The 27,243-nt window shown below is 37.1% G+C and overlaps 1 protein-coding gene across 1 annotated transcript in view; it reads right to left on the reverse strand.

Annotated features, from left to right (window-relative positions):
- The window catches only part of LOC139126347 (uncharacterized), a 66,146-nt gene that overhangs the window by 33,662 nt on the left and 5,241 nt on the right, over window positions 1-27,243 (reverse strand). Inside the window, exons 2-5 of the mRNA XM_070692416.1 lie at window positions 18,357-18,624; window positions 15,402-15,512; window positions 11,983-12,129; window positions 2,839-3,033 (exon numbers count right to left, since the gene is read on the reverse strand). Of these exons, the coding sequence (XP_070548517.1) occupies window positions 2,839-3,033; window positions 11,983-12,129; window positions 15,402-15,512; window positions 18,357-18,378 (475 nt within the window). The 5' untranslated portion in view covers window positions 18,379-18,624. The remainder of the gene's footprint in view (window positions 1-2,838; window positions 3,034-11,982; window positions 12,130-15,401; window positions 15,513-18,356; window positions 18,625-27,243) is intronic.

Here is a 27,243-nt window from a genome sequence, read left to right on the forward strand (position 1 = left end):
ATGGAAAAATAGAAAATGAAAGAGCACAATTTTGCTGCAAATAACAAACGTGTTTATTTAAAAACCTAGGGTTCCTGTGAGAAAACTGAGAAAAGCTTGTAACGGAGGTGTTCAAGAACATCGGAAAAAGTCTGCTTTAAAGGCACAGTAGCTGTAACTTTTGATGATTATTTCACTATTTTTTGTCCTGTTCAACAACTTCTATTTTTTGTTCTATTCACTAAAACATGCCCAAGTGCCAAGTAAAGAGGTTCTCAACAAAGTATGTATGCTTGTACAGTGCCATGTTATTGTTGATATTTGACTTTTAGTCCGGACTGAAAGTCAGTTGTCAACAATAATATTGCTTGTAATGCATATATTGACTGTGATGACAAGCTGAATCCTTGGCACATTAACATCATGTAGGGAGTAGAAGACACTGTAGGTAACACACAGAACAAAAATACTGGAAATATTTTCAAAAGTTACAGCTACTGTGCCTTTAAATACCTTTGGCAAAAATTTCTTTTAAATTTCTATGAATACTGGTCCTACGCTTACACAGTGTGGGTTTCCCTTATTCGATGGATTAATATTACCTCACAACAATGTATAAATGAGAAATATTTCAGTGGCCGAATTAAATAACATATAATTATTACATATGTACCACAGATTACCAAAGTTTGTATTTTCACAGACAGAGTTAATATAGTCCCTCCATTTTTTGCATTTTCTCAAAAATGTTAAATTTTTCTAAGTATTTTAGCTTTTAAATGAGCTAATTATTACGGCTTTTAAATATATTATTGATTGCTTGCGTTCAGCAAAATATTTTACGTGTCTTGCCAACTGCAAAGCATTTTGAAAACAGGTCACGTGCCATAAAATAATGTTTACATAGAAAACCATGATAAAGCAATTATTTCACACTGAATAATGCAACTTAGTTATCCCCTATTACATTCTATTGGTAAATATTGTAGCCGGCTACCTGCTCCTGAACAACAAATATTGAAGCAGATTGTATATCTGTGGAGGAAAATAATTAAGCTTATTTTAATTGGCAGAACTGTATTTATTACGAACATTTGGAATCAGAATTTTATTATCGAAGTGAAACTAATATGTCGACAGGGACGGAACAATAAACTGTGACGACGATGGAAGCGGTACCTGAGAAAGCTACGATACCAGCCGTTGATATCTACAAGATTTGCTGCGGTCTCGACCGAAGACACCAAAGCTCTCGCCAGGTTGCAAATAACTGGAACACCGTTATCATGACAAGGCTTCGCGAAGTTGCTGTTTTCAACGCAAACTCGTAAACTCGAGAGTATTTCCACCAATTGAGCTTCACCCACGACTGCGACGTAAATCTTGCCATATTAGACAGGTACATACGGAAACATAGCGACGAATAGTACGAGCTAGATTCGGTATCCAGTTACCATAAATCGTCGCCAACGAAGATCAACAACGGCAACAAGGATTTGCCCAGCAATTTCAAAACAAGTTACCCGGGCTATTCTCCAATACTCAAATCACCAGAGGAGTCTTTAACTTCACATTCAACATCGCGGCCTCAGGAAACAATCCCTAACAGCGTTTTTAACCTTTCTTCGCCAGATGCCCGTGCACCACCGTGTTTCATACACCGTAGATCTGAATGCCGTACTCGGACTCTGATAGTCTAATTTCGCGCACAATTTTAAAGTTTGAGTCATTCGGATTTGTACTGCAGTTAATCTTTTTACTCTAAATACCAATTTTGTACATATGTATTTAAAATTTCTGTCCTGAAACGTCTTTGTTTGTGCCTATTTTTGTTGTCTAAGTCGAGATGGAAATACGGTGATGTGATCTCGGTACGCCGCATCAAAATATTCGCTTATGAATTTCGGAAAATTTCCCGTATAGGCAAGTAGTAAGCTTACAACTGATGAAAAGTTCATTGACATCATATTAATGCGGACTATATTTGAATCTGTATGCAAACAGGCCACGTCGCGATTAGCTGTTTTTTTCCCGACGGCGATAGACAAAATTGGGGAACATATGTAGTAATAACAGAACCGCATGGCCTTGGAGGGCACTCTGTGGCGTTCCGAAGGTATTTTCCGAGGGATACAGTGTATTTTGTCGCCAGTACTTTTCCAAGCGAAGGGGGAAAGTACAGGCCGAATACATCGCATCCCATCATGCGGTTCTGTCATATTATCAATGGAGAATATTTTGGCACCTTTTTTGTTCACCACATGACAAATTACTATTCTGCCCCCACCCTTTAAACGCTAATCACCCGAACCACGTATCCTTCAAGAAGTTTACATACGAATGCTATTATTGAACTCTTCCTTTAGTGAAAGAACGTCAAAATGTCAGCGTTAAAAATGCATACGTCCATGAATGTAATGACAAAGATTTAGATTGCTTCTTCACAAGAGGCAACCAGAAGATCAAGGTCTGAACCGTGGAATGAGTAACCAGCAAGTAACTTGAGAAACACGGGCCTCGCATTCGGGAGAATCATCATGAAAATATACTTTTCTTGCGGTTTTCATGCCTAATATCGAGAGCAATCTGTTTAGGGCCTCACACAGTGTTTTACTTAAATTGGGACAAGACCAATTAATGATTTATTTTTATTTGAAGAGCAGTCCCACGTAATCTTAAAAATCAAATCAGCGCTCGGTCTCAACTTTGCGACATTAGTACATATGCACCTTCATTTTACGAAATTGATGACCTCCCCTCGAAGATATTCACTTTTCACGTGACATAAAATGTCCAGTGGAAGACAGATTACAACAGCATGTTTGATGAAACATAAAATACCAGATGAGCTAGACTGACCTGAAATATATACTCTTGTCACATGTTGCGGTTGTGGCGATGAAGTGTCTGGCGACCTCCAGGAAAACGTTACTGAATGTCGAGGCGTATATACAGGGAATGCATATTGTCCGTTTATCTGAATCACTTTCTGTACATCATCCTTGGTTCCGTTAATGTTTGAATCGCAACTTACCACTTCTGTTGATTCATCACCTGTATTACCAAATGTGATGAAAATTATACATACGTAAATCAAAACATAATGTCAAAGTGAAGTTTCTGCAATAATATAAGGTAGAACAAATAGGGTAAAAAATTAACATAAATGCACTAAACTTTAAGGTACTTATATTTTACACACGTGATAATTATTTGTTAAATTTATTAATCATTATAGGCGAGCGGCGAATCCACAAAAAGGGCCTTATCTTAGGAGTTTAATGTACCCACCTTACATACGGCCACATCATACGTCATTTGAAAGCTTATTATCTCTATATTGACGATGTGGAGCTGCCAATTAGGGCCATACCCCCTAATTTGTATAATTCACACGGGTACCCAATTTGCAAAAGTGCAATATAAAATTAGAAAATTCACTGTTAACTACTGTAAACATATTTTTAAACTATTGAGTGATATATAAAATGAAAGGTATTTGCATGTAGAATACAACATTGATATCCAAAGATAAATTGATTTCACTGAAATATTTTCATGGGTATATTGAAAATAATATTTTCCTCTCTTGAATAACAATATTTTAAAAATGTTAACACATACAGCCACGACATACAGCTACATCATACATCATTTGAAAGTTTATTATCTCTACTTTATGAAAATGGACAATGTTGAACTGTCAAGTACGGCCGTAGCCCATAATTTGCATAATTTGCAAGGTATCCAATTTGCATAAATGCAATATAAAATTACGAATTCATTATTCACTACCCTGAACATACTATTAAACTATCGAGTGATATATCAAATGAAAGGTATTTGCAAGCAGTATACGAAATCATTATAGAAAGAGATATTTAACTTGGTTTCACTGAAATATTTTCATATTTATATTGAAAAAATATTTTCCCCTTTGGAATAACAATATTATAGATATTTCATCACAAAAAGCAACATCATTCAGCAGCCACATCATATGTAATTTTAAAGCATATTATCTCTTATTCAAGAAAATTAACAATGTTGAACTATCAAGTAAGGCCGTACCCCTAAATTTCCATAATTTACAAAGGTAAGCAATTTGCATAAATGCAATATAAAATTAGAAAATTCATTAACTATTCAAAACATACTTCTAAACTATCGAGTGAAACGTATTTGCATGTAAAAAACAAAATTGATATCCAAAGAGATATACAAAGTGATTTTACTGAAATATGTTCATATTTGTAGTGAAAAAAGTCATTTTCCCCTTTTGAATAATGGTATTTTAAAAATTTTAACAGCAGTATCAATGCAACAAATGCATAGAACACGGACAACAAACAGCTGACATGAGGTCTGGAAATGAATATTTTGTTAGTTTAATGTATGTTTTAAAACATATGTATACCTCTTCTTGTCTGCAATATTATCCGATACCGATATCTAGTTTTTATAGGTCAGAGAGTGTTTTTCCAAACATACCCTGCCAGAGTAAAGCGGTCCGTAACCCAGGAGATACTTTCATTCATAAACCCCATCAAGCTGAAATTGGATACATCGAATGGTATCTCCACCACCAAACGTACGGATTCGGTCACGTGAACGTGTCAATCATTGTCTCGCGCTGTACCGATGCCAAGGCAAGTCGTATCGGTGGCATAACTTTCATCGTGCTAGCGACGGATAGCCAAGTTTTCAGAGTTATTTAGAATATTTACAAATGGATTTATGAAGTAAATGCAACGACACGATCCAAACAGTAATTCTCATTCTCTGAGAGATTCCGTGGCTTTTCAAAATATCACACAAGTTTACGACCGTGGCGAGCGCGAAAGGTTCCGTTCGATGACACACAGAGTGTACCTCATTGCATGTTTATGCCCACAACGCTGCCGTCACCGGTCTATGCCATGCCGGTGTCAACTCGTTAATCCCGATCTCGGTCGTCAATGCTTTCGTCTTTAGGACTTTGATGTTTGCAGTGACATATATCTCACCCGTAGATACATCCTAATTTTACTTGACCGAAACTCTGTTTTGAGTGTTGTCTGAGTCAACTTTCGAAGTGCATCGGATTCCACAGCGCTGCACTGTACAGCTCAACAGCTGATGTCTTCGCCACAGCCTTACGCCGCGCCACAGGTTTGATTCCGAGCGAGAATTTACGGAAGTTTTTGTATGATTAAGGAAATTTATCGTTGTTAGTCGAATAACTTTATGCTTGTGCCTCCTATGTCGCTTTCCCGAAGATTATACTGTACTCATTTATTCAGTTGAACTTTCATTGAGGTGTAGATTTCAGGTTTATCGACAACTACGACGCGACTCGACTGGCGCTGCGACGTTACTAAGCAAAGCCATTAAAATAAAACGATATCCCTATTCGATTCTCGGGAACAGCTATAGTTTTAGCGACTCAAAATTTCGCTGGACACGCCTTCCATGTTTCTATGTATGGATTTATCAGGTCGCCTTTTTGGAAAAATGTCATGGGAGCACGGCATCGATCACGACAAATCGGTCTATGTTCACGTCGCGACCCGCATGTGTGAACGGTACCATACAAGAAAAAAAGTTCCGGTTGATGACGTACAACAGGGGTAAATCGGATTTCATATCCGTCCTATTGTACATCATATATATATATATATATATATATATATATATATATATATATATATATATATATATATATATATATATATATATATATATATATATATATATTGATTTTTAACATATATGGTTATTGATTTGAACGCCGACATTTTTTCCTGAAGATGTGTTGGGAAAATATCACATAAAGAAATATCCCCATGAATGACACTATTGTAGTTGTTGAAAAGTAACTATTTAGTGAGATGTGTGAGAGTAAGCTATAGTAAACACCTATTGCCTGGTCATGAGGGCTATAGCGCCCGTCTATTACCCCGAGGGGCCGTGCGTTACCAGAAACACATCGCTATTCCCCGAGGCCGTAACACACGGCCACGAGGGGTAATAGACGGGCGCTATAGCCCGAATAAAGACCAGGCTATAGGTGTTTTATAACACACCACATGCTCATGTTGTATTGTTATATAGTTTTTAATGTGTTTTTATATTTTGCACGGCAACAATCCATTGTGACAAGTTTACCGGGCGATGTTTCCACAGCGGTTTCAGTTGTACGTACGTGGTAACACTATCTTTCAAAAAATATTCTAAGCATACCTAGCGACATCCTTAGTTGCACTTTTATCTTTTCCGTCGATGAGCTGTTCAAGTTCCTACGCTGTTGGAATGTTGGAAAATGTTGGAAAATCTATTTCAGAGAATGTGTCGTCACCTATCCCGGACGCACATCACGTTCTAGTCACCCGCCATTGTTGCAAAAGCTGCAGACGACACTACGGTCACGTGACCGGGCACTTTTCCAAATTTGGGCAGAACTATTTCCCTAGGGAAATAGCTTTTCAAAAATTACCCTCTGACGTCACTTTTGTCGATCCGATGGGGACTAGCCGTATCTATTTTCTCGTCACGTGACGTATTCTGGCCAATCACGACATGGAATGAGCATGTGGTGTGTTATAATCAAAGTTATGGCATGATTAATGATCCAAATCATTCATGGCGATACACTGTCATTCATTTTCAGTATATCTAGTATTTCTTCAAATTCATTATGCTCTCCTTAAACAATTTTGTCATGAGTAAAAGGGTTGCCACAGTTATCGCTGTCTTGTGCATGGAAGATTAATATGACAGCAGACGCAACTTGTGACACGTAATACATGCCAAGTACTGCCGCCAGGAAGTGTCCGGTTTCAAACCGCTTCAACCCGTGAAAATCACGGGTAACCCGATTAATTGACATGCATTTATGCATGGATTAGCCATGACGTGTTCATTTTCTATGCATATATGCAGAGCGTAAGCTGTCACTCAAGACAGTGATTGTTTACTTTGGTGACAAAAGAAGTCAAGTATCAGTGTCAATCCTTGAGTGAAATTAAAAATCCAAATCTTTCGTATGTAAAAATGTGAAAGAGGCTCCCCACCTAACTATCAAAAATGTTTATTGTGTCGAGTTTGTGTTTGATTCGTTTCGAAAATGTGTTCCTACATTCTTATCCGATTGTTTATGTTAATGAAAATGTTTGTTTCGCCTCGGATATTTGTAGGGAAGTTTGGATTTATATTGTGTACGGTAATGTTTTGTTTGTGTGGGGAAAGCTTATGGCGAGACGCAGCCGGACCTATGGTGTTACAATGTTGATAGAGTGGCCCTTCGACGCTTGCGTTTCGAAACGCGAGTGTGGTTTCTCATCAGTCGCAGTGTAGATTCTTTCCTTAGTTTGTGTTTGTGAAAATTTATTTTAATGCATTTTAGTGGTCTTGCTCTTCGAGTAGCGAGGAAAGTATATTAATGTTTGGGTCTCGTTGTGAGTCCGTTCGGTGGTTCGGTTTGTTTGTTCTATGTTTCTTTACTTTTGTAAATTTTGTTTAGACTAGTGTGTCTTTTAGATTTTTTGCGGCGGTTTGTGAACTTCTAGGCAATAAGTACCATTGCGGGGTACGGATTTTTATGTTTTTATTGATCAAGATACCTATAGGTATCATGGTCGAAGTGTTTCTTGTCCTACATTTTGTTAAACAGTTCGTGTACTTCGTTTACTGTTTGTTCTGTGTCGTCACTGTCTAGTTGAGTATAATACTGAATGTTGCGTAATTGCTTTTCGCATTCGTGTACGTAATCTTTTGTGTTGACAATGACGATACCCCGACCCTTGTCGAAGGGTTTTTATGGTAATTTGTATATTGTTTGCAAACTGGTTTATCGAGATTCTTTGGGCACGCAACATTTCTTGTTTCCTTGTTTGAAAGGATATCTCTAGAAGTGCAAGTTCAGCAGCTTCAGATAGCTTTCAAGTTCTGTGTTTTTTGTTGTTCGGGGAGTCCAGCTTGATTTTTCCTTGAATGGGCGTTGTTGCGATTGTTTGTGTCTCATGATGTTGCGCAGTCTCACTTTGCGACAATATTTGTTGAAATCCTAAAGCAGTTTTATTCTGCTTGGTTTTGTTGGTGTCGGAATGAATTTTAGGCCTTTGCCTAGTGTTATTATTTCGGTGTTTGTTAGTTTGAGCGATGGAAGGTTCTTGATGAATTTCATGTTGTTTTCGGCTTTTCTTTGGAAGATGGCTGATTTATTTCCACGGCCATTTTGTCTGTTACGGTGTTTTATCATTTTGTTTTTTGTTTTTTTAATGTTGTATTTCTTTTTTGTTGTGTTTACGATTTTTGTTAATTCTTATACAGCATAAACGTTGAACTCGAGAATTCGCTGTCACAGAGAATAATGGAATAAGAACTACAATTTTACCGTCGTTCGGTCGACTGAAGTAGCAGTTGGTGTTTATACAAAGAGTACAAAAGAGCGTCATGGATCTGGAGCCCGCTTTTGTTCATCAGCTAATCCCAATTAACGAAGTTCTCCTCCCACTAATCAAGGGAAACCGTACTTGATAGTCCTACGTCATCAGCTAACGCCTTATTATGCTGATTTATGCCATATATTTGAATACATAACGAGCCTGTGAAACCGGACAATTCCTGGCGGCATGTTTTCTCATGAAGAGAAAGCAACTCCACACATCGTTCATATCTTGTAGTTGTATTTTGTGTATGTTATACTTGATTGTTTTGTGTAAAGTGTTGATTTGCCATGGCGAGACGTACCCCTAATCTACGTATCCTGCCCTGAACCCGCACTGGAGTGGAAAGACTACTGTAACACTGCGATCCTTTGATGCTACCTTTCGAGAATAGAGTTGTCTTCATCAGTCGCTTTAAAATTCATTTTCGGTTGGTGAAACGTGTGCACTAATTGACCACGTTGTTTCACTGAAGTTAAGTTTGTTCAAGTAAGGAAGCTAGAATGTTTATTGTTTCGGTCTGTTGGTGTTTGTGTATGCTCATGTGAATCGGAGATCGAGCTGTTGTAGGTTTTGTTTTGCATAGGTGTAACGCTTATATTTCCGTTTCTTATGTAAGTGATTAGACTATGTTCACAAATAATGGTGAGGGGCGGAAGAATTCGGGATGGAATCGAAATTTTTAGGCCGGGATAGTAGAGGAGCACTTATAAGTTTTGATCTGCCTATAGGGGACCTGGAAATGTTTTCGTTCCCTTTTACTTTATGCGTTTCCAAAGTTTCGAAGGCAATTCAATGAAAATCGAATAACAATTAAATGTCATCCGATTGTTCTTAAGTTAGTAATAATCAAACAAGATGTAGAAATATTTTATCTTTTTATTTCTACTTCATTACTTTTATCTTGAAAAAATCTTGTATTTTGTATCGAATTGTTGTAGCATAATTCTTCTAATGTATCGTAATGTTCCGCCTTTAACATATCCTTGAATGTTGCCGTTTGATTGCATGAACTGGAATCTGGTATCTGATGATTTTGTGTGTGTGTTCTTAAAGTCATGTTAATCTGTTGCATTGATGACCTTCAAAGATAATGAGGTCTAAAGATGTGATTTGTTGAGAAGCGTTTTCGAAAATTTCGGAGTAGGATGCATTTTTTATGTTTGATATGAATTTATCAAGCTCGTGTTGGGTTCCAATGAATATCATACAATGTCTCTGAATCTCAATCAGAGCGATATTTCTTCTGAGTGTTGCTGAATTATTCTTATTTTGTACAGATTTTATTCTTATTTTGCATAATGTGGGCATTATTCGTATTTACTGCACAATTTTATGAACATTAAAAATAAGTCAAGATATTCGCGATTTAATTAGAGGTTATTTAAGCAATAAAGCACACCCAGCGATGGTATACCACGAGATTTTGACCAGTTAACGACATATATGCACGAGCGATAGCGAGTGCATATATGAAGTGAACTGGTCAAAATCGAGTGATATACCGTCGCTGGGTGTGATTTATTGCTATTATATCATAACAGTATATTGAAATTCTGGCGTGGAACGTCAAAAACGCACTTTTACTCAAGCTGAGAGCTCGCGCGCATGCCTGCCATGGTATATCGCCAATATACCATGGTTGTATATCGTGTCTCGACCAATCAGATCACAGCATTTCCGCCAACAATATACTGGTATGATATAATACCCAATATCGCCTGTTTCTGTGTCGTATCAGCATGAATGTCATTTGTGCTGCGTCAGACACGAGACGAAGTCGAGTGTCTGACGCAGCACAAATGACACGAATGCTGATACGACACAAGGAACAGGCGATAATGGGTAATAACTGATTTATCATATACCCTTGCCCATAATTTTACTAATAGTACGAAAAACCTTACATTTGAGGCTTTACTTTATTACGCCTTGCGCATAAATATCGGAATGTTTATGTAAACAGGCTTCATTCATAAAGTATACGACGAAGTCAACATCACGCGCGACATCGCTGCAAGTCCTACAGGTATCTCAATGAACCCCAAAAGAAAGACACCGGGATACAAAAATCGTCATACAGGAGGAACCTTTTAAGGTTCAATATGCTATAACAATTGTAACCGATCAAAAACTGTGCTCAGCTTTAAATCTGTTCTGATTTCGATTGTCGTACCGCACGGAGCTCGCGCGGAGAGGGGACGCCATTTTGCTTGTTTACCCTGAGAGTTGCCGTGTCAACAGTCGTCGCGCGCGCGACATCGCTGTCACGCCACGCGCTCACTACCTGTTCGGGGTAGACCGTGCAGTTGCCGGCGCCGTGCGAACGGCAGAATGCATGTTTACAGGAAAACCATTGGAAAACATTACAAGACTCAACATTTTCGGCGTATTTGTCAACAAGAAATATCCGTGTTCCTCGAAGCCCTTCAATTTTTTACGTCGGCGACATTGCTTCGCAGGCCGGGATCGGCAGCTATTTTGTTTGTTTACGTTATTTACCAACACATTGCTAATGTAGTTCGGGAGAACTCCTAAACCGATGACGTTTATCGTGCATATCTCGACGTTTACCGTGAAATATCACGGCTGATATTTTTCGGTGAACGTCACGAGGATGTAGCAATATAGGAATGGGTATATGATAAATAAAAATATTCAATAAGAATATTTTAGATATCTGTTAGGAATTCAAATTCTATTCAGGATGCTAATGCCTTTTATTTGATATATTACTCGATAGTTTAAAAGCAAGTGAGGAGTACATAACAGTTGATTTTTATAATTTTATAACGGGGTCATGCAAATTAGGTACCCGTGTGCATTATGCAAATTAAAGCAGCTCCATATCGTCAATTTTCGTGAAGCAGAGGTAACAGTGAAATCAATTTAAAGATCTCTTTGGATATCAAATTTGCCTATACTTTTCATTTGATGTATCACTTGATATTGAAAAGTATGTTTACATTGGTTAACAATGAAATTTCTAATTTCATATCGCATTTATGCAAATTGGATACCCATGCGAATTATGCAGATTAGGGGGCGTGGCCCTATTTTGCAGCTCCACATCGTCAATTTTCTTCAAGAAGAGATAATAGGCTTTCAAATGACGTATGATGTGGCCGTATGTAAGGTGGGTACATTAAATGTGAAAAATAGGTGAGTCTGCCGCTCGCCTATAATTGTATGTTATATCTCTTATAAAGTGGTCTGCAGTATATTATGAGAGAGAGATATTTGAGAGAGAGAGAGAGAAAGAGAGAGAGAGAGAGAGAGAGAGAGAGAGAGAGAGAGAGAGAGAGAGCGCATTATTAGAAATGGAGGGTTTCCTTACATTGCAAAAGAAAACCCGTATTTTAGTCAGATATTAGCCAAGAGAATAATAATTTAAGTAAACTTAAAATCCTAATGAGTGTGTAGCGAAATTGCCATATTGATATGTTTCAACGAACAGAATTGGCATAAATTTGTATTGTTGAACAGACGTCGTCAAACATTGGAAATACTATGAGGAACAATGTGATAAACTTTTGATGGCATTGAACATGGTATCATAATCAATTCCCATACAAACCTTCCTCAATTGCCGTGACGCAAACATTGCTGGTGTTCCTATTCGTACTAATACCACTCAAAATTGTAAAATTTATGCCGTACTGAAGACACACATCTATGTTGCTTTTGATGATTAAGGACATTGTTTGGTCTGTTGTTATTGGTTCTGAAGGGGAAAAAAACGTTTCGTCAAAGAATGTATAATTAATTTAAGCTTCCTATAAATAAGACAGTCTATTAACAACGGTACTAAAAACTATTACACAAGTTCTTCGGAAACAAAAAACACTACGTCCTTTCCTTTTTGAAAATAACATTTTGATTCCGTACATATGTAATCTCGGTGCATGACGATAAGCGATTACTATTCTTTAAATATGATGTACAAAATCAAATGCTCTATTTGGTACACTTCTGTCTTGACATGGAAGTCTGTCTGTGCATGACATATGATTACCAGACTATATAATGTATAATGTAAAACCGTATCTGTAACTGAGTTGAACGTTGATGGCGTTGGACATTCCTGAACATTTTGAAGTCAAGAGCGCCCCCAGTGTCAACTTGAGTCATACTGCATATCGATTTACCGATTCTCCCTTACTACAGCACGATAGAAATTATCATTTCTATAGATGCATTGTTATTGTAGAGTAAACCGTTGGGTGGATGTTCTGAAAGTTTTACCGCCGACTTTCTTATTCCCTTAATGCCGCAGTAGCCAGCTTTTTCTTCCTTGCTCATTGCATTAAAACAATAAGACAGGCTCGCCGATAATAGTATTTACTAAAGTAGTAAAATACGTCCACAAAGTAATGTGTTCACAATGTTTATAATTTACGAGTTCAAAAAGGAAGTTTATCGAGTGATGAGCTAGTCTAAAACATAAAACTGACGCGTCTTCTATTGTGTGCATAGGATACACTCAAACATTTTTACGATCACCGCCTTTCCACTGTGTTGATATTCATTTTATATTATCAAAGGGAGACTGTGCTTTTTTTACAATGGCGCCACAGACAAGTAGAAACAGACTCGTAACGGGTATTGTTCAAGGCGTGAAGCGCTTACGTAAGTTATCCATGTTCGCCTCGCATCAGGTAGCTCTCGCCTCGCTTTTCCGAAGAGTGCCGACCATGCACCCATTGGTAGTTTCCGGATTTTCGCCAATTTTTAAGCGAAAGTATGTTTGGCAAAGTTTGTGTTATTGTTGTAATGTGGTGCTGAGTGGAATCGGCGTGTTGGCGAAAACGGGAAAGTTTTGAGCTTCGGGAAAGTGAGTTTTACCATTTTAAAAATTCCTCTCATATTTTTATGAATATATAATGAGTGTGTTTCAACCAAATCTGAAAATCTTCTATCGATACTGTCTGGTTTTACTCAATGGATTACGGTCAGTCATATCGTCTATTAAAAGTTGGTCATTGAAGGACGTGTTTATGAAACTGCGGGCGTGTTATGTTTTGATTGGCGTGAAGCAGTGTTTCTGCTCTGAGAGCTCACAAAGTAAGTATGGTTGCTACGCGACTGGCAGCACGATGCCATCTCATCGTACTTTTTGCATAATCTTGTGCAATTATCAACCACGAACAAAGGTCTCAAAAACATCTAACACCTGTGAAGCTCATTTTAATATGAAAAGGCCATAGTCTACCGAGACGACCATGGAACAAAAGCCATGCCGCGTTGCCAGTCGGTTTCTTCTATTTGTCTGTGATGGCGCTAATAGAGTTGAGATTTTATGAACGGTGGCTTTCTTTGCATTGGATACACAGCGTGAAGATTTATTAGTGTCTTTGTGTGTTCCTATTCACTATATCTTGCCACGTTGGCATGCAAAGCCAAAGGGCACAACAATAAACGAGATATGCCACGTCAGCCAAGATTGTATTCGCGTAAGTAATGCATTTGTTGGAGCTACTTCCGTATCATCAGAACCTAAGTTCTGAGACAAGAAATGGTTTAAACATGTGTATGAAAGATATTATCGTGTTTGTTTTTGAGTTTTTATCTTACATTTATAAACAATCATAGGTACATCTCTAGTCATTCATTTTTCAATTATCTTAGATCAAAACATTATTCAGATTTACTGCTCAGCGACGAAACAATCATCAGCAACAATAGAAAAAAGGCACTTATTGTAAAACGGAATTTGAAATACGCGAGTGCAGTCTTTTAGAAAGTTTGAACCCGTTTACGTCTTGTCACGTCACTTACGGCGATCCCATTCCTATACGCTCTGGGTGAGTAGTATATGTACAAAATGCTGCTTCTCAGCCACTGTGGCCTTTCTAAGCTATAATGTTAAATATGAAGCCCATAATGGGTGATGAGGGAGGGGGTCTGATCTCGCCATTTACTCCTCTTGACCCTGCTATGCGGCACTAAGACTTTCAAAACCCATCGGACTTACACAAGCTGCGTCTAATGCTTCTGTGAGGTCAGTAAGTTTTTTTATTAGGGCTCAAGCCTTGTGGATTGGGCTCCTATTGGTTTTACTAGAGTTCAATATTATTCTTCTCGTTCTTCCGCTCTTTTTTGTCAACCCAGAACTCAACACCGCTTACCTCAAAGTTCTCGGTTTAGCCGCCATATTAGATTTTGTAAAAATCGCAATTTAATCATTAAAAATCTTCTTTTCGAGAACCAACACACCGATTGAACTGAAATTTTACTTGTATCAAAAGTGCGACGTCCTTTAAGTTTGCGAAAGGCATTGGGTCAGTCACGTGGTTTGGCCGCCATATTGGATTTTGCGAAAATCGCAATTTCATTTTTTTTAAATCTTCTTCTCCAGAACCAGAACACCGATTGAACTGAATTTTACTCGTATTATCCTAAGTGTGAGCACTTTTAAGTTTGCAAGAGGCATTTAGATTGGTCACGTGGTTTTGCCACCATGTCCGATTTTGCGAAAATCGCAATTTAATCTTAAAAAATCTTCTTCTCCAGAACAGAAACACCAATGAACTGAAATTTCACTTGTATTATCCTTAGTGTGATAAAGTTCCCAAGAAGCATTTGGATTAGTCGCTTTGTTTGTCCGCCATATTGGATTTTGCGTAAAAACATATGATTACCAGCAAAACCTACAGTGACTATGAGATGATGTTTAAAATCCTTCTGTACTTTATTTTATTTTTATTTTATTTTATTTTGGACTTATCGGCAAAGTCTTTCAGAACTGTTATCTCTAATATTCAATGGCAGTCGGAGGTTAGGAAGCACCGTACTCAACCAAAGCGGCCACGCCACAAGGGTTTGGAGAGTAGAGGGAGGGGTAAGACCCAACTCCTTTATCACCCAAATTTTGATGATGGGTTTACTAATTTAAATTTAAGCTTAGAAAGTCCAAAGTTGTCTAGAAGCAGCCATGAATATAATACTTGGATGTTCATACGCGAGGGCGTTAAACTAAGAAGTCCGCGAACTTACCATTTTGTATGTAACATTCTTGAAGTGACTGAGACACTGGTATCATACACAGTGACACTACAATAAGTAGAATCTTACTAATACTTCTATGTTCCCGAGCCATAGTAAAACCTAAAAAAACCCCAAAAACAAAAAAAACGAAGGTGTTAGCAAAAGCACGCACATTTATGTGTTTGCGTTTGGGTATCCAATTCTTCGAGTTCAAAGCATGTATTCATTATTTGTAAATTAAGCATTTCACGCTGACTTTACCTAATTAAATCTTCACAAAAATTCTGTAAAGGGCATGCAAACGCAAATGAACACTGTCATGCATTGATGCAAACTTGAAGGCAATAACGCGTCCTCACTTCTTCCATTTTAATAATGTACCCGTCCTTGCTGTTGACCTATGCTGAGTGCAATATTACTAATATTAAATATAATTTCTAAAGAGCATTTGATATTGATGTAAAATTAATGCGCCGCTTAACAATCATTTTTGTTCCTGAGATTACGAATCAATTCCATAAAACGTATCGTTCATATATATTCTGAGGTGATATAAGTTCACGCATTGAAGCATTTGTTAGGGATCCATTCAATTAGAACAATGCACCTACCTATCTAAGATAGTCTGAAAATATCAAAAACGATTGAGGAAGAACCAGCATTTCTACGTTCTATGGTACGCTTCCGCTCCAGAACTCTACATATTGTTGACTTGTTCAGTCTAAGCTTAAGGCTTTCAAAGTGAGTTACATCAGTGAAAGGTCAGCTGTACAGAGGCTAAAATCTGACGGCAACATTACGTCAGATCTTTGTTAAATGAATAGTAAACACATTCCTACGAACTGTTGCCATCAATAAATGAAGATAGAAAGGTTGGTAAGCTTCAGCATATGTGACAAGACTACGAGACTTCTTTCTATGCAGCAGAAAGGAATTGTCTTTCCCTATACTGTCTGTAGGTAAAAATCATTCAGCTCTCGGCTTTCCGTTCACAGACTATTATCACAATAAAGTTATTGTTAGAAAACAGGCAGCCATACAGTTTAATAGAAGGGATATCAAGTTTGTAGTAAGATTCATTGTAAGGAGCCAAAGCTTAAGGGCTTGCTCCCTATTGTTGTTGTAGGCGATCAATATTTTTCTTTCTTTTCATGCTCTTCCAGGAATTTTTTGTTCAGCTAGATCTCAAATACCGCTTGACGTAAACCTCTCAAACTTGCAGCGCCAATAGGTATATATAAGGTCTCGTGCACCTAACCCTACAAATTTTGATTGGTCACTTGACATGGCGGCCATATTGGATTTTCCAAAAAGCTAAAAAAGGGGTCCAGTCGATTTGAACTTTTTTGTTAAGCAAGCATGACCTAGCGTCGACAGAATTTGCAAATAAAATCGCATGCGGTCATGTGACCTTGGCCGCCATGTTGGATTTCCGAAAAATACCATTTTAATCTTTAAAAATCTACTGCTCAAGAACCAATGCACCAACTGAACTGAAACTTTACACGTATCATCTTAAGCGTGATTTCTTTTATTTTGCGAAAAACATTGTAGTCAGTCACGTGGTTTGGCTGCCATATTGGATTTTGCAAAAATCCTAATTCAATCTTTAAAAATCTTTATCTCAAGAACCAACACACCAATTTAACTGAAATTTTACTGATGTCATCCTTATTGTAAATACTTTTAAGTTTGCGAAAAGGAGTTTGGATCAGTCACATGGTTTGGCTGCAATATTGGAGTTTGCGAGAAATACCAATTTAATCGTTACAAATCTTCTACACAAGAACCAAAACACCGATTGATCTGACATTTTACTTGTATTATCCTTAGTGTGAGCACTTTCAAGTTTGCAAGAGACATTTGGATCAGTCACACAGTTTTGTCGCCATATTGGATTTTGCGAAAATCGCAATTTGATCATTAAAAATCTTCTTCTCAAGAACCAAAATACTGATTGAACTGAAATTTTACTTATATCTTTCCTTGTGCGAACACTTTCAAGTTTGCGAAAGGCTTTTGGCCTCCATATTGTATTTTGCAAAAAATCGCAATTTAGGCCTAATCATTACAAATCTTCTGAAGAACCAATGGAACTGAAATTTTACTCATATCTTTCTTACTGTGAGCACTTTTAAGTTTGCTAAAAAGCATTTGGATCAGTTAGATAGTTTGGCCGCCATATTGGATTTTGCTTAAAACATACGATTACCAGCGAAACATACAGTAACTATGAGATGATGTTCAAAGGCCTTCTTTACAAGAAACAAAAGATTTTACAAGCATAAATTTTGCACATAATATCATCAGTGAAAGAACTTCAAACCATGGCAACCGCTTGGGCCCCGCCAACACTGCTTGCAGCTTTAATTTTCCTTATATTCATACTTCAAACATGTATAACACCACTTATATGAATTTCTATGGATAAATGAAAATCGACAAAAGATCAGAAAATCCTTCTTTAAACATAATCCTGAGCGACTGATTAACTTAATGTCCAAAATATTCTATGACGCAATTTTGATTTATAAAGACTCAGTATTTTGTGCTCCGTTTTTATTATTTTCAAAATTGAATAATAGCCTTCTAAGGCAACTTAACTGGTTTGGTGTTTAATTTGTTGATATTTGCTGCCTTTTCTCAAACTAAACTCGATATCAGACAGTGCAATTTCACCTCATTATATTGTCCTGATGGGTTGTCAGGCTACACTATACTGCGAAAAACATAAGATAAAAGTCATTGTAAAATCAGCAGCCCCTTTCTGCTAACATGCACAGATTACAGTATTGACATATTCTACAGATATGAAATACATTTCATAAAACAACAACATTCCCTCAAAGTAATAGTAACGGATTACACAAAACTAATCATTAATACTTATAATAGTAATGAGATAAATCTCCATGCATTAAATAATTTGTCTGGGGAAACATCCAATAAGAGCTATGCACGTACCTTGACAACATTGAAATATCATTAACGTTATACGAAGAGTCAGCAATTATCTAGGACTCAGGCTAGACGTATACACCTTGTTGTCTTGTTCAGTCTGTCGGAGTGAGTTGGTGATGTTTAAGCTGAACTGTGGTTCCAATCTGATGGCATCACTCGGTCAAAACAGGCTAGACGTATACACCTTCTTGTCTTGTTCAGTCTGTCGGAGTGAGTTGGTGATGTTTAAGCTGAACTGTGGTTCCAATCTGATGGCATCACTCGGTAAAAACTTTGGTAAAGGAAACGTAAACAGATTTCTACGAATAGTTACCATCAATAAAATGGAGATACTTGACTAGACTATGGTACAAGAACACATTACATTGCATCGTCCCAGCATGACTTTAAAAAAAGAGCCCCCTTCTGCTTGCAAAAAAATTTTCGATCCCTCTCCTTTATATATATATATATATATATATATATATATATATATATATATATATATATATATATATATATATATATATATATATATATATATATATAATATCTTTATGTTTGTCTGGAATCCTTCAATTGTGAATTGTTTCAAAAGCCTCCTTCGTCAACATTCAGTTAAGTGCCGTAATCTTTTCATTTTGTCATTTTCATTTCTTGTCAAGTATTATATACAATCAGAGTGTTTTTCGACGAGCTGTAAAGCTTTTAACCGATGTCGTGAAGGTGTTGGGCTCCTCATAATACACGTCTAAAATGACGTCATAAAGAAAACAATTCGATGGCATCATATATTTATCCACAGTCTGTGATTTATCACATGAAGTACTTGTCAGTGACCCATTCATGACAATAAGAACAATGCACTGTCCTATACAATATAGATATCATAACCGTTATACAAGGAGTCGGCAATTATCCAATTTTCATGAATTTTCTCTAATACGAGATACTACTTATAGTGTTTGACATGTTAAAAGATACTGAAAAATCGGTGACCATGCATTATTCGACCCTTGTTTTAGACAAATCAATTCAAACAATCGCGAAAATAAATTAATGGTCATGACCATTAATTCATTTTCGCAATGGTTTCGTTTATCGTCTCTAAAACCGGGGTCGAATATATGCATAGTCACCCATTCATTCGGTATCATTCAACATGTCCAGCAATGTAAGTAGTATCTCGTATCAACCAAATTCATGTAAAATGACCGACTTTGTCTCTTTATGGCTCCTATCTGATAGCAACAATCGGTCAAATCTTCGCTAAAGGAATTGTAAACAGATTCCTAAGAAACACCCCTGACGCTAAAATTTTGAGTAATTGATATTTTCAGGAAGTACTGAAGTTGCTCTTCCCAAAAATGTACGTAGTTAGCCCATTTCATGCTCCTATACCCTATAAATCAAGGGTTAAACGACCCTTGACCTATGCAAATTTATGTAAATTTCTGACTATTTTCATTCACTGTGATCCTTTGCATATCTTTCACATGACATTATGAAATAATTGTCATTTTGGGGATGACCAATTCCGCTCGACAGTGAAACTTGTCACAATTGGCACACGGTATGGATGCTTACTGTTGGATCAAACCATTTTTCTTTGTGGGGTGGAAGGAAGAGAAAACAGACCTAATTTTAAGTAAAAATCACCTATTTTGAGCCGCTTTGGCAACTTTATTCTTTTGTTGACATGTAAAAACTTGCTCATGACAATTTATTTACAGTGCAGCAGGTTTGTTTAATTATAGATATCACCAATTGCCATGGAGATTGTTGGTAGGCAACATAGAGACTGACTATAATACAGTGTAAATAGATGACTATTGAAATCGTTCCTCTTCATATGATTATATAACAATATAAAATCCTTTATTCTTATTATGCACAGATACATTTTCACACTTAAAAATCATTGGATATACAATGAATTTCAATAAAGTGAATAGCAATGAAACCTTATTTATCATAAAACCTATCACATTACTGAAGCATTGTCAGGGAGACTAGCATGCATTATATTCTGGAAATCTACTCAGTACTCAGTGACAAACAATCCATTACCTCATGTTTGCTTACATTTGTTAAAATCGCCTTGAATACTTCTCAACGGAGTGTAAACAATAATTTAGTTTTATTTAAGTTCATTACTAAGGAAAATAAGACTTATGACAATGGCTAATTATGCTAATTCACACCAAATGCAGTACTAGGTCAAGTACGAGATAGTTTTACTACACCATAAATTTGCTACCAATATTCAGACTACAATAATTCATCTACATATAATTATAGTTGTTACTATCTCATTAAGAAATACAACTGTGTAGCAGTATACTTCCTCAAATTTAACTTATACCAGAAATTGCTCATTATGTATCAGTATTCACTGCACATTCAATATTTTTCAATATATACAAAGCAAAGTACGGCACTGTAATAAAAACTTTTAAACTGTTAGTATTGAGTATGATACAATACATTGATATACTGTAGCCATATAAGCAAAAGATAGCTAGACATATTGATAGTTGTAAAGGTAGATAGATAAAAGACAGATGTTTTACAAACTGTTATTATTCAAAGTGTTACTACAGCACCGTTTATTAACTATGTGTAGCAGTGTTGCAGAAGTATGTGGCCCTGTATGGCTCCCGAACATACCGTAGTACTCTGGTGTGGAGATCTCGGTATCTCTCTCTGGACGGACCACCAGCTGGCATTACTGTGGGTAAAGTGTCATCACTTGGTGACCATGTAACTCCCTTTTCAGTAATATTTTTTTACATACACAGCCCCTGGGTCGACTTTAGTGAATCTGAAATGATGATAGCCTCTGATTCCCCTCAGATTTCTAAGATACTTCTTAAAAAACTCATCCCACTCCCTCGACTGGAAATTTGACTCTCTCTCAACATCACCTGATGCCTCTGAAGATATTATGGCCTTGAAGAGTTGAACTTTGAACTTTTAATGACAACATTACACAGTTTTGCCATAGTGTCAATGTCACTCCTCCTGTATAACTGATGGACCTTACCAAATGCTGAGTAACATTTAGTATGGCCAGCTTCCATACAGTAATGTGTGATCTCTTTATGCTTACCTGTGCTATAACGATCAATAAAATAATGCAATAAACTCTCGTTGTTATTTTAACGAGAACAGTTATCTGCATGGAATACAGCACATTTTTCACCAAGGTCAAAATTGCTAAGAAAATCATCCAACATACTAATTACATTATTTGGCCAATTAAACTCCTTGTTGTCTGGCTGTATGGTTTGTGATTCATCAAATAAATAATTCATCTGTAATTTACATGCCTCATTGTGAATACAAAAACAATTAACTTTCATTGGATTGAGAAAATAAAGTTGTCCTACTTAACGCGATTGATGGGGTAAAAGAAAATTCTGAGCAAAATCAAACGTATAGTGTACTTTAGACATATTATTACAACAGAAATTATAGTGACCTGCCTTAATTTATTCTTTGACAGGCTCATACTCTGCTATTGCCATTTTTATCAATTCGTTACAGAGTTCATTTTCAGACTGTGCACTTGAAATGAGATTACTGAATTCAGTTTATCAGATTCACTTGTTGCATACTGAATAGATTGTCTGAAAGCTTCACTTTTTGAACAAACATCAGTCTTTTTTTCCATCGGTTTGATATGTTGGACACAGCTACTCCAAATATTACGAAAAGTCGTGTCACCAACAGCCGTATGTTGAGGGTAACTTTGCTGACAACTCTGTGTATACTTGTCATACACCTCAGCTTTGGTGTCACTTGAAGGTAGGTAGATTGGAGGATGATTATCTCTACCCCTTGGAGCAGCTGGCATTGGTAACCCCTTCTCATCCGCATACCTTATAAGGAATTGTACAACATCCTCAATAACCTGGAGATCAAAGAGGGTACAGGAAATGTTACTGAAAGGAACACATCATGCCATGTAAAACTTCAACAAATTCCAGAACCACAAAATGTAATGTATGACAATAAAAAGTCACATTTGGATTGATATAACTTGTAAGATATATAAAGAATCCTTTTGTGTATAATTATTTCACAAATATTAAAAAAGTAAGCAGTTTGTCACTAGCAAACAATTACAGAGAAAGATGAATGCAGATACTGGCATTATTTCAAATAAAATTATTCTTTCACAGAAATAGGTGAACTGAGGTTTATCGGTTTGGTTTCGTGAGAAATCAGAGTATTTCTGGTTTGTGTGAAGGCCGATTATTAGAGGTCATGTTGGTTTACAAAACGAGGGCTGCGCCATGACGTCTTAACATGAATCCGTGTACAGTCACAGCAAAGCTACTTTTGGTTTGATCGTAGAGTCGAGTGAAATTTTATTTCTGTTTTATATAACTGGTTGAAATAACAATGCTATTACTGTCGAAAAGTAACTGATTCATTTGCAGAAAAATCTGGCATGTTTAATCAAACTTTCGTCAGACGAAATTGGATTGGAATTTGGAAATGACTTACCGACATGGTAACAGTATTGCCAGACCTTCTCACAAACTTTCACGCAGTCGAACTTGTAGATAAAACGTTGACACTTTCGCTTACTACCTCGAACTGTGTTCCCGGCGAATGTAGCTTTGCCAAGATTAGAATGTCCCGTTGATCTTAATTAAACTCTGCCATATTCAGTCGATGATGAAAGACGAGGTCTAGTTTCACTTTCCCAAAAACACTCGTCTTTGCAGCCACCACCTTTCTCAAACGTCGCCCGGTCGGCAGCTCGGTCAAGATCGACATTTGGCCCACTTTCTTGCAATCCATCGAAAATTTTCCAGTTAGTGGTCGTTAAAAAGGCTGGCTAGTTGACTTGCTTCAGAAATATCGACACTCCCATCATCATCGTCATCTTCAGACGTAACCTCCAGACTGGCATCTAGTGGTGTCAATGTGGACACACTTGACAGCCGAGAGTCGGCAATATCGGCGTTCTCTGATTCCGGGCAGTAAAAAGATGAAATTTCATCGTGTCTGTCCGGGGGTAGCTGTACTAGCTCTCCATCAAGGTCAGAATCAATTGGAATGTCAGACATACTAAAAGCAAGTTGTTCCAACCGCAGATAAAATAAACAATACGTCTTCGGAGACCTAGTGACAGACTGAGCCCCTGAAATGGCCCGGGCGGTGAACTTATAAATTAGTCACGCTAAGGTCGCATGGGAAAACTAAACTGAAGGTCACATCGGAACGGCGCCAAGTTTAAAAATGTGGAAAATCCGTTAATTTCAGCAACTAAAATAGATACTATTGGAACACACAACATGTGACAATAACTTATTTTCTTTCTGTTAGAAATTTTTGTCAAAATATTCTGAAATTCGTTGTTTCAGCATCGTTTTCATAGGGCGCTAAGTTTTACTCTGCGTTATCAGTGTAATCTGACACGTAAACTTTAGATACATTTTACTCAAAATGTTAAAAATTTTGCATTAAGGGTGTTTCTGCTTGCGTGGTCCATATATATATATATATATATATATATATATATATATATATATATATATATATATATATATATATATATATATATATATATATATATATATATATATATATATATATACTTGAGATGTACAGATAGCTCCCAGTGTTGTTCGTAGCGTGGTTTGGTAATATCGGATGAATAAAATTGCACACGTCTACTGATCTGCTTGTATATTTTCTGTTTATTCTGTTGGTAATTTTGATACAACGTTTCGTCCTAAAAGTAGGACTTCATCAGGTTGAAGATGTCTACAAGGGAGAATACAGACAAATACAGAACAGTGTAAGGATAGTGTTGATCCTAATTAAATGCTAAACGGACTTTATAGGCTGAGTAAATTAGAAGGTTACAAAGGATATAGAATATGACAATTCTTACCGTTTATGTGTGGCACAGATGGAAAGTGGCAATTCGAAATTGGCGGTAATGGTTATTTATAGTGCCTATCCGAGGGCGCTGTGAGCAATTGTTATTTAAATTACTTTTAGCTAAGAATGTTGAGGCCGTTTGGTGACAATGTACCCAGTTTTGAAATCCAGATGGATTCTATTGTCTTGCGAAGCGTGTCATCTTTTTTATTTATTTTGATAATCCCCATTATTGAAACGTCGTGAATGGTGTGTTGATTTTCGTTGAAATGAATCGCGACGGGAGTGTTAGTTTTGAGTCTTATGGTTGATAGATGGTTATTGAACCTGAGGCGAAATTCTGTTTTAGTTTCTCCAACATACTGTTTATTGCATCTGTTACATGTGATTAGATAAACCAGGTTTTTGGATTTGCAAGTAATGTTATGTTTGATGGTGTAAACGGAGTTTGTTACGTGACTTTGAAATTGCGTGGCATTAGTGGAGTACTTGCAGATGTTGCAACCTCTGTTTGAACCGCATTTGTAGAAACCTGCTGGAAGTTTTGACTGTTGTATGTCGCTATGGACCAAGAGGTCTCGTAGATTATGACTACGTCTATGAGCTATTATTGGTGGATTTGGAATGGCAGTTTTGCAGCGAGTTGATTTGTGTAAGATATCGAAGTGGGAATTGACAATTTGTTTGATGTTGGGGTGGTGTGGGTTAAACGTTGTTACCAATGGTATGCGTGACTGGTCTTGTTTTGATTTATACTGTAGTAGGGTGTCTCGGGATATTTGTTTGGCGCGATGTATTTGATCATCTACGAGATTTTCGGGATAGCCGAAAATACCTATACCTGCCTGAACTCATCGCTCATTCCCTAACTCATTTTGTGAACAAAATCTCTTGTTCGTTTACGTAATTTGGCGGATTTTTCAAGGAGTACTCAGGATTTTTACTCTTACCGGCCGTCACACTATTCACATTGTATTCTCCCTTGTAGACATTTTCAACCTGATGAAGTCCTACCTTTAGGACGAAACGTTGTATCAAAATTACCAACAGAATAAACAGAAAATATACAAGCAGATCAGTAGACGTGTGCCATTTTATTCATCCGATATATATATATATATATATATATATATATATATATATATATATATATATATATATATATATATATATATATATATATATATATATATATATATATATATATATATATATATATTGCCCTAACCTACATTTTCTCTTCGTGCCTGCCCCTGCCGTTAATTCTGAATGTTCTCTTAGCTTGTTGTTGTCTTAACACTGAATGAAGCTTGCGCAATGATTACCGTGGTGCTAACTGTGGAAATGCAGCTGTCTGTTGGCGGGGTAGCATGCGTCGCTATGCGGGTCATCAAAAGTTCAACCCCGCCACGAATAGTTGCAGGCCAACTGGCGGCGAAAATGGGTCATTACGACGACACCAATTGTGTCGGAACTTTGAACGCCAAAATAAACCAAAGTGAGTGTAATTAAATAAAATGACCTATACCTGCCTGAACTCTGATTATTGCTCATTCCCTAACTCCTTTTCACGCCAGCAGCGTACCTTGACTTCTATTGATATGCTGATAAGGACGTTATGCGTTCGAATGTGAATAGTGTGACGGCCGGTAAGAGTAAAAATCTTGAGTACTCCTTGAAAAATCCGCCAAATTACGTAAACGAACAAGATTTTGTTCACAAAAGGAGTTAGGGAATGAGCGATGAGTTCAGGCAGGTATAGGTATTTTATTGAATTACATTCACTTGAGTTTATTTTGCTGTTCAAAGTTCAGACACAAGTGGTGTCGTCGTAATGGACGACCCATTTTCGCCTCAAGTTGGCCCGCAGCAATCTGTGGTGGGGTTGACCTTTTGATGAGCCGCATAGCGACGCACGTTACCCTGCCAACAGAAAGCTGCGTATCAACCGCTACCGTAGTGCTAGTTTTCATGGCCATTGTCATGCATGGTGAGTTGAGTTACTTGTCAAGTATTTCGTTTATGCTGCCTTTTTTAATGTTGACGCGGTAGTATATATTGTGTTTGGCAGCGCTCTTTTGTTTCTGTGGATAGCCAGAAATAATCTTTTGCTTTCTACATGTTGGAATCATCATGATCATCATAACAATTGGGTATAGTTTTGGTACCAAATAGTAATATATACACGCCGCTGTATTTCAACATTGACTTGACTATTCGTCCCTCAGGGGACAACTTGGAGCACCTCAGTTTCGCTCGCCATTGCAACAAGGCTTGCCTAATAATGTTATTATGGGTATAAATTGTCGGTTGCACCTTAACACTTTCCTGGTAACGTTACTTCCACGAGGCTATCATGATACCGTGAGCTTTGATGGTTGATTTGTCTTAATCATGAAACAGGTTAGAGTAGGCAGACTTACTTTATTATTCTTACCCTCTTTATCCCTAGTCTGCCTGTGGTACATTTTAATTAAATTAGTTGATCATTTAGCAAATCAGGTAGAGAAAATCTGAGGGGAGCTGCATTGGCTGCGAAGGTCTGCAAATTCACGCCGTCCCAGAAATGGAATACTTTATGAAGTGAGGGATTGAAACGTAACACGTTTGCTGATCTACTACCTGTCCCCTGATTTAGTGCTTGATTGTTTTAAGGTCGTCAAAACGATCTTTTTCTGCTTGTTTGGTTGAAATATCTAGTCTACGATTGTTACATCCCTCAAAAATTTGAAATTTCATTTACGATTTTTTATAACAACAGCTACCATTGACTTTTCCTTTTGAACAATCCGAATATACAACCATTCATTTGGATTTTGACTCAAGGTTCATTTACTTGAATACAACATTTTACTCTTCGAGTTTCATTAATTGCCTTTCGAACAAGATTAATATTGTGTGTGACTCTTGGTGTGAAAACAGGAAAGCGCGTCGTCAGATGATGAAGTCATTATTTCCAAATAACACGTTCAATTATAAACGTGAAAATATGCCTACAACTGAAATC

Source organism: Ptychodera flava (genome assembly GCF_041260155.1).
Source record: "Ptychodera flava strain L36383 chromosome 3 unlocalized genomic scaffold, AS_Pfla_20210202 Scaffold_27__1_contigs__length_13241970_pilon, whole genome shotgun sequence".
Taxonomy (NCBI): domain Eukaryota; kingdom Metazoa; phylum Hemichordata; class Enteropneusta; family Ptychoderidae; genus Ptychodera; species Ptychodera flava.